Below are 8,490 nucleotides of genomic sequence, written 5' to 3'. Positions count from 1 at the left end.
ACTTTCAAATTATTTTTAGTACAACAAGTAATAACATGAATTCTATCAAAAAGCAATTTTGATTAAGAGAAACTTACAGCAGCCCAGGCAATTACAGCAGTAGTCACTGTTCTAAGCCTTGGAAGGAATGGACTCCTTAGGGCTGGCTGCTGCTTCACACAGGTTACAAATAACTATTTACCACTTTTTCATTGACCTTCAAGAAAGCATTAGAGGAAAACTATTTAATCCCTTCCTTTCTTCAAAGATTGTTTTTTTGTTGTTGTTTTACTAGATCTAAAAAAGAAAAATTCAACATTGCTATATGTTACTTGAGCCAAAAGGCATAGGAAAACAGACAGCACATAACCATTAAATTCCTAAGAAACATGAAGTAAAAGGATGGCACATTTAGTTCTACGTCTGCACAAGAAACTGGATTTGCTGCTCTCCATAAAGTGAAGGGACCAACTATACAACGTACAGAAATAATTAAATGCCTTCTTGTTAGAATATAACTAGGGCTTTGCTAAAGTTTCTTATTCCATGAGGGCAGCTAAAATGCCAGTCCACAGAACAGGCGTTTCTCCTCCTATCTGTTTATGCCGTAGTTTTCATGGATTTCTGGCTGGTTGTCGCAGACAAAGGCCAAGAAGTTATCCATGCCCTCTTCCCTGTTCTGCTGAAAGTAGGTCTGGAGGATGGTCGTTTTATCCTGGGTCTCCTCCACTTCTGTGCTGCAGCTGCCTTGGGATCCCAGTGCCACAGCTTCCTTGGCCTTGAACTCTTTATCCCTCTGCAGGTGGCACTATTCAATTTCAACCCGAACTGCCACTTTGGCCTGCTTCAGCCTCTGGTTCTTTTGGCTGCAGGCCTCTGACACCTTCTTAACGGCCTGCTTCTCAACCTGCATTAGCTGCTGGATCCCTTGCAAGTGACTGGCCACGACAGTGGTGATTCTGAGACCAAGGTGAGTAGCCTAAATCAGTTCAAAGGACCCTAGGGTCAACTGACCCACCCAACCACAGTCTGCACCTGCGCCCTGCCACCTCTCATTTCTTACAAGTAAGTCAAACACCACACAGCAGAAATTTTAGAAGGTATAGCACAAAGTGAGCACACTAAGTATTTTTAAAATCTTTAAAATATGTCTTATAAGTAATCTTACACAGTGTTACCTATTCATATGTTACATCTTAACAGATGTATTTGGACAATCAGATTTCCTTCAGATTAAAGATGGTGTTGGTATTTTTTCAAGAAGTTATTTTAAAGCTGTTAGGGAAGTTTCTATAGTGTGGAACAATTCTTCTTTATAAAGTGATATTTTACCTATGTTATTAAAATATCAAATCAGAAACTAGATCAAGCTCTGGAAAACATTTCATTTACTTTTATACTATTTATATCTGATGCCTACTATAAATTATTTGCTGTGTCTGTGCAGATACTCTTAACTCATAAAAATAGATATTTATGAATATACATTAAAACCTAGATTACCTTTGTACACTAACATTTATTTTAATAAAAGAAATTGGTAAGAACAACATGTTACATGTTGGCAAATCTAAAAGTGCTCAGTTTGACTCTCCATCATAACGCTCACAGAATTTACTCCTGTGCTCACTAGACACAATTTCTATAAGGAGAAAGTCTGTTTTATTCACCAACATATAGCCAACACCTGACACAGGAATACATGGCACAGAGCAGGTATTCAATAAATATTTGTCAATAATTGAATAAATATTTTCTCCAGCAAGTCAAAAAAAAGTGACCTTAAATAAATGGAACCAGAATAGCAACTGTTTCATTACACAACAAAAGGAGCTTTTTGCAAACATTCTAGGATTACTTATCGTAAGTAGGTGAAGAGTGCAACAAAAGTAATTTCCTCCAAAAATAAATAAATTTGCATTATGGGAAAAAAAGAAAAACAGTGACACTTTGTTCTACAAGCCTAGTAAGTGATATTTACAATATAAACTAATTTTAAACCACCGGAACGCTAAGTAAGGCAATTCCAAAACTATTGTTTCACAAATTTACTACAGAACGCATTCTCTTTCTGACAATACTCCTAACCTTAGATGAATATACTTTTTAACAATGTTACTGAACTCATAATATAAAATGTCTAATCAATTTATCATTTTTATCCTTGAATCTATGTTAGAGAGTTTTAGAAATAGAAGAAACCTATTAGATTCAAGTCATTTTTAAAAATTGTTTGACTTAAAACAGCTATTACATAATTAATACATTTGGAACAGCATTGATTGTTTTCAGATATATGTATTTCACATAGCATTGTTGAAATTAACCAGAACTAAAGTCTAATGAAAACATTCATCTATAATTTTTAAATGATTAACATTTTGAAATGAAAAAAGGCATAAAACATTATTGTGTTCTTAAATTAGAGACTTCTTAGCACATATAAAACTTACCTATTTCAGCTGGGCGCGGTGGCTCACACCTGTACTCCCAGCACTTTGGAAGGCCGAGGTGGGCAGATCGTGAGGTCGTGAGATCGAGACCACCCTGGCTAACACGGTGAAACCCCGTCTCTACTAAAAATACAAAAAAAAAAATGGTGGCGGGCGCCTGTAGTCCCAGCTACTCTAGAGGCTGAGGCAGGAGAATCATGTGAACCCAGGAGGCAGAGCTTGCAGTGAGCCGAGATCGTGCCACTGCACTCCAGCCTGGGTGACAGAGCAAGACTCCATCTCGGAGGAGGGGGGGAAATAAAAATAAAAAGTACCTATTTCAATTAGGGCAATATCAAGATTTACAACATTCTCCATCATCATCAACATATTTCAAAATCTCCATTTTTAGGTACTAAAAAAAATGCACTAATGAAATGATGTGTTTTGTCTGACAGTTCCACAAAGTTAGGAGTAAAGGGAAGGAAAAAGCACTTTTACAGTTAAATTTGAAGTCCTAAACAATTCATCATTTATTTAAGACTGCCTCTCTAAATTAAAAATGTATCAGCACTTTCAGTTACCAATTCTATACAATATAGAAATTTCACAAGTATCAATTTTTACTTTTTTTTTGAGACAGAGTCTCACTCTGTGGCCAGATTGGAGTGCAATAGCATAATCTTGGCCCTCTGCCTCCCAGGTTCAAGCGATTCTCCTGCCTCAGCCTCCCGAGTAGCTGAGATCACAAGCACATGCCACCACGCCCTGCTAATTTTTTGTATTTTTAGCAGAGATGAGGATTCACCATGTTAGCCAGGAAGGTCTTGATCTCCTAACCTCGTGATCCACCCACCTCGGCCTCCCAAAGTGCTGGGAGCCACCGCACCCAGCTACAGGCATCGATTTTAATCAGTTGAGTCCATTAATTTTCTTATACAGTGAACATCTTTTTTTTTTTTTTGTCAGGTTCCCACGGAAGGATAATGTAAATCTCACTTTCCCTGTCACCTTCGAGCCCAGAGGCAACCTGTCTCAACCATAACCAAAAAATGTAGTAAATGACTGATCTGTTTTTATTTTATTTTATTTTATTTTATTTTATTTTATTTTATTTGAGGCAAAGTTTTACTCTGTCACCCAGGTGGGAGTTTAGTGGTATGACTTTGGCTTACCAAGGTCTCAACTCCCTGAACTCAACTGATCCTCACATCTCAGCTTCCCAAGTAGCTGGGACCACAGGCACATACCACCATATCTGGTTAAGATGAGGTCTCACCATGTTCCCCAGGTTGGTCTCAAACTCCTGGGCTCAAGCTATCCTCCCACCTTGGCCTCCCAAAGTGCTCAGATTATAGGCGTGAGCCATCACACCTGGCACTGGTAGTCTGTTTCTGCAGTAAAACTTTTTTTCCACTAATCAAAATTTGCCATCTGAAGACATCGTTACTGTTCTGGAAGCATAGTTCCAAGATCATCTTTATTAATCATCACTGAAGCAATGGCTCCAACATTTGGCTCAAAAGACGTTCCCCCATTCACCATACAGGTGTCCCAACAATGAGAATAAACACAAATCTCTCAGGAGAAACAATGCTCATAGGTGCTTGAGAAAACTCTTTTGGTTCTTGAATACAGGAAAGTATTTTTGGTTTTTGGACTGTAGAGCAGTGATTTGTTATATTTATTTGCTATTTTTTCTATCAATTCTCAGTTCAATGCAAGACTCCAATGTCCTTGTCATTTTGCAATATTTTGAACATGCTCCAAAGCCAGACCTTCAACCCTGTTAATATTGAATGGACAGCCTTTGCTCCTGTTCCAGTTTACAAATTGAGCCCTCCACTCTTCTATTTTTTCCATGGATCATCATAAGCTGAAATCTGATAGTGGGAAGCCAATCCTTTAGAGTGGGTCTATTTCTTAAGTTTTCCATTGCCACAGTCCCAGTATAGGACATTCTGGATGGATGTTTCCCAATAAGACTTCAGGTAGTGCTCTCATTGGCAAATGCCAGAGTCCTGAAGCCTCAGTTCTTTCGCCATGAATTCTTCTATGTCAAGTGCTCTACTCTGTTAATTCAAATGTAGTTGCTGTTCATAAAGTCCCTCAGGACTGGGGTTTATTCCAATCCATTTAGGGTATAAATTGATTTGCTGTCTCCATACTGAACTCACTACTATATACCTTTGGTAAGGCTTCTGGGAAGGAATGTGTATATTGAACATGTCAACATAAGTGACTCTCAGATAGTTCTGGATCAGGGTTTAGCCTCATAACTTATTTAAGTTTGTCCAAGACTTTACTCACAGCAGAAGCATTGTACCATCACCTCCTGCAGCTGTGACAGCATCTGCCCCTGAGAGAACCTCTTCCTCATAGTCTCTCATCTCTAGGCGAACCTCAACTCCCACAGTATGGCTGACATTTTTGCTGTGAACATGATGTGGTTCAATAAGTTCACTATAGCTACAGAGCAGCTGTTTGAAGTTCTTCTCCAGGAGCTCCCCTTAATGATACTACTGCTGCTAGAACTCCTACTGGGTGGTTTTGGCCACCTTCCACCTGTGAGGGGTGGAAACCATCATTGGAATGGTGGCCACAGTCTGCCAGCTCACATGGCTTTATCTGCCCCAGATGCCAATGGCCACCACAGTTACCACTGGGCCATGCAGGGGGAACTCCAGTGACTGGGTTTCACAGTGTCACTGCCAGACCACCCGCATGTGAGGATGGCTGACAAGCAGGAAGCCTTGGTAAGGTCATCCTTGGCCCAGCCAAGTCCCCAGGCTCAGGCTCCCGCCTCTGCTCCCCTCTTCCACCCCAAGGAGTGTTGGCCACAGATGCTGCCCCAACCTGTAACATCACACCACCCAAGAAGGCAGAGGTTAGGTGCAGGGACATCAGTGGTCCATGCCATGAAGGAAACTTCTAATGAATTTGTAGTAAAATCTCTTATCTTCTAGGTAGAATATGTGACATTCTTAAATTAAACAAATGAATCTTCATTTCCTTATTCTTTTTGTTATTTCTACTGTGATTTGACAACATTCCAGGTTAAATTTGCTCTTAATAGCTCCGTCAGCAGCCATCATGGGTGGTTCTAAATTAACATAGAAACAGTCCTAGTATCTCACCTTGAGGGCTAATGCTTTTTTCTATTCCTTATTTTTTTTAAATGGCTCATGGTTCTGGATGCCTCCTTACCCCCATTTGAGCATGACTGCAGAAAAAAAAAAAGGCTACTGGACTCCTCCTTTCCAGTGGCCCACATGCGTGTAGATGAAGGTATAAGGCAGGGGACAGAGTGCAGGGCCTGGCTAGGTGGGGCTGACCCAGGAGGCTGATCCAGGAGTGGGGCACCCCATCTAGGTTAAAGATGCAATGTCATTAAGACACTAGGGAAATATAATCTATTTCATTAATTTTATGTTTATTTTTATGAAGACAGTGAAATTAATAGGAAGTTTCTTGAGCACTGATTGAAATGCTTATTAAATATTTTTCTATTTGAATATTTTGCAGTTGAGGTCAATGCTTCAGTGACCCCGTCCCCCTACAGCTCTCCAGCCTAAGCAATGAAGCGAGATCCCAACTCTAAAAAGAAAAAAAGGAAAAAATTGCAATGGGAAAGGGTTAATAAAAAGGCCTTGATGTGACCAGGTGCAGTGGCTCACACCTGTAATCCCAACACTTTGGGAAGCTGAAGTGGGCAGACTATCTGAGGTCAGGAGTTCAAGACCAGCCTGGCCAACAGGGTGAAACCCCGTCTCTATTAAAATACAAAAATTAGCCAGGTGTGGTGGTGGGTGCCTGTAATCCCAGCTACTTGGGAGGCTGAGGTAGGAGAATCACTTGAACCCAGGAGGTGGAGGTTGCCGTGAGCCAAGATCATACTGCTGCACTCCAGCCTGAGCGACAGAGTAAAACTCCATCTCAAAAAAACAAACAAACAAACAACAACAAAAAAAAAACAGAAAAAAAGGCCTTGAGAAAAATCCACTGTTTCCACCCTTATGACTTATCCTATCTTTATTATAAAGGTATTATATTATTCTTAACTTATTATAAACATTAAATTTTATTATTTTGCCTCTGTTAATTTATTTTTATCACTAATCTTCATGTTCGAGTCCCAACACCTGCTAGGCGACATGACATACTCCCCCATTTCCAGCATCTTCCAGGAAACTCACAGAGCCAAGGCGGGTGCCTTCACTGAGTCATGAAGAAATGAGGATGGTTGTATTATTTTCCCTCCTAAAATGTCTTAGATTTGCCCACACCTTGGCAATCTTACATGGTCAGGGGCTCAAGGTCATGAGCAGCACTAAGGACTGGGTTCACTGGCGTCTGGCTCCCCTCTCTGCCCTCCAGCCGAGTTTATTTCTGTGACTCTTAGAGCAGCCTCACCCCATGGTTTTCTGTTCCTCCAGGAAGATTATTTTAAAATGAGTGATGGTTCATCGCTAGTATAGAAAATAGTGCTCTCTCCTGCACGCTGGTGCTGTATCCAGAGCCCAGACTGACGCCATCTGAGCAGAAGCATCTCTGTATCACCCCTGGACCCTGAACTGGGCATGGCCTGAACCAGCCTCTTTGGGCCTCCTCCAAAGTCTCCACTGGGAGATTTTTAGCTTTAAGCAAAACATTTCTGCCTGAATAAACATGAACAGAGTGAGAAGAAACGAGAAGTGAACTGATCTAAAGTTAAACTGAAGAAAATGATACCACATTGTCAGATCCATTGGGAAAATCAGTTGCTATTTAAAGATCTGACAACCTAAGTCACCCCCTGAGCTGGACTTGGTCAGAACCACTAGTGGGGTGACTGCACCAGGCAAGGGGAGAAGAGAGTAGGTTAGCGCCTCACTTCCCCATGAGTCTGGGGCACTGTGTAAGCCTGCAAGCTGCTACAACAATAATAGTAAGCCTTGTCCTCAGGCTGCAGCCCAAGGATGTGCAGAATCCCTGCATTGGCTGAGGCATCTCTGGAGGCAGAGAAGCAGCTGGGACCCCAGAGCCCTGCTGCTTACTAGAGTTTGATGAGTATCTCAGGAGAAACCTGGGAGGACTCCCTGGCCTCTGCTGGAAGCAGTACATTGCAGTCACTAACACTGAAGCCACTGCTCAGGGTGCAGGTGAGTGTGGCTGATGCTCCAGGCAATGCAGCGAGGGAGGGCGCTGAGTCAGTATAGGCTGGGAGAGAGAACTGCAGATGCAGACTTACTTGGGGGCTGGGGCAGGGCCAGGGCCAGGGTGAAGTCCCTTGGGGGCCTGAGCCAGAGGGGCTGACAAGCTAAGGAGCTCACCCTGGACACCCAAATTCTGTCCTCACCTGTGCAATAATGGTGGAGCATGAAGAAGAGAGTTGTCCAGGTCACAGTGGACACACTACTCTTGCCTGTAGTGAAGGCTGCTGGTTCAGGCCTCTTTTTATCTTCATTGCTCTGATAGAGGAGGAGCTGTTTATACAAGTGTGCTCTCCTCCTGGTGATCTCTGTTCCACCTGAGAAGACAGCTACAGTCTGACGTTTATTTTTTAGACACAGGAGGCTGGTGGGTGACATGCAGAGTTTGTCCCATGGGAGGGTCAGACAGCAAGCAGATACTAGAACCCTCTACAGACTCTGCCCCTCTCAGGGAAGGCACAGTGCTGAGTCCTCATCAGCAACACAGGCACCAATGCCCAGCCCTGGGGAGTTCGGAGGGTAGCACAGATGGCATTCTGGACCCTGAAAGAGGCACATGGGGCCCATCACTGCTGGCACAGAGCCTGACACAGGGAGGGCACAGCTGCCCCTGCATGGTGACAAGTGACTGGCATTTTCCATTTACCATAGATCCCTGTTTCTGACATCTAAGGGGACTGCGCTATCTCCTCTGCTAACACCCTCCATCCTCCTTCTCAGAGGAAAACCTACACAAGCAAACAATGATAAAAATAATAACAAAGCATTTACATCACCAATCTACTTGCTGTTGAATTTTTGTTTTGTTTTGTTTTTTGAGACAGGGTCTCACTCTGTTGCCCATGCTGTGGTGCAGTGGCAGGATCCCAGCTCACAGCAGGAAGCCT

At 42.4% G+C, this 8,490-nt stretch overlaps 1 protein-coding gene across 1 annotated transcript; it reads right to left on the bottom strand.

Moving 5' to 3' along the window:
* Positions 1–571: 571 nt before the first annotated feature.
* Positions 572–7,981, bottom strand: LOC105537652. The gene is given in 4 exon segments (XM_011977295.1): positions 572–938; positions 4,722–4,844; positions 7,448–7,610; positions 7,750–7,981. Coding segments are annotated over 4 exon segments (885 nt in total).
* Between the last annotated feature and the right edge of the window lie 509 nt (positions 7,982–8,490).

This window comes from Mandrillus leucophaeus, unplaced genomic scaffold (genome assembly GCF_000951045.1).
Source record: "Mandrillus leucophaeus isolate KB7577 unplaced genomic scaffold, Mleu.le_1.0 Scaffold1778, whole genome shotgun sequence".
Classification (NCBI taxonomy): Eukaryota; Metazoa; Chordata; class Mammalia; order Primates; family Cercopithecidae; genus Mandrillus; species Mandrillus leucophaeus.
The sequence above is the reverse complement of the archived record's forward strand: the minus strand, read 5'-3'. Positions and strand labels throughout refer to the sequence as shown.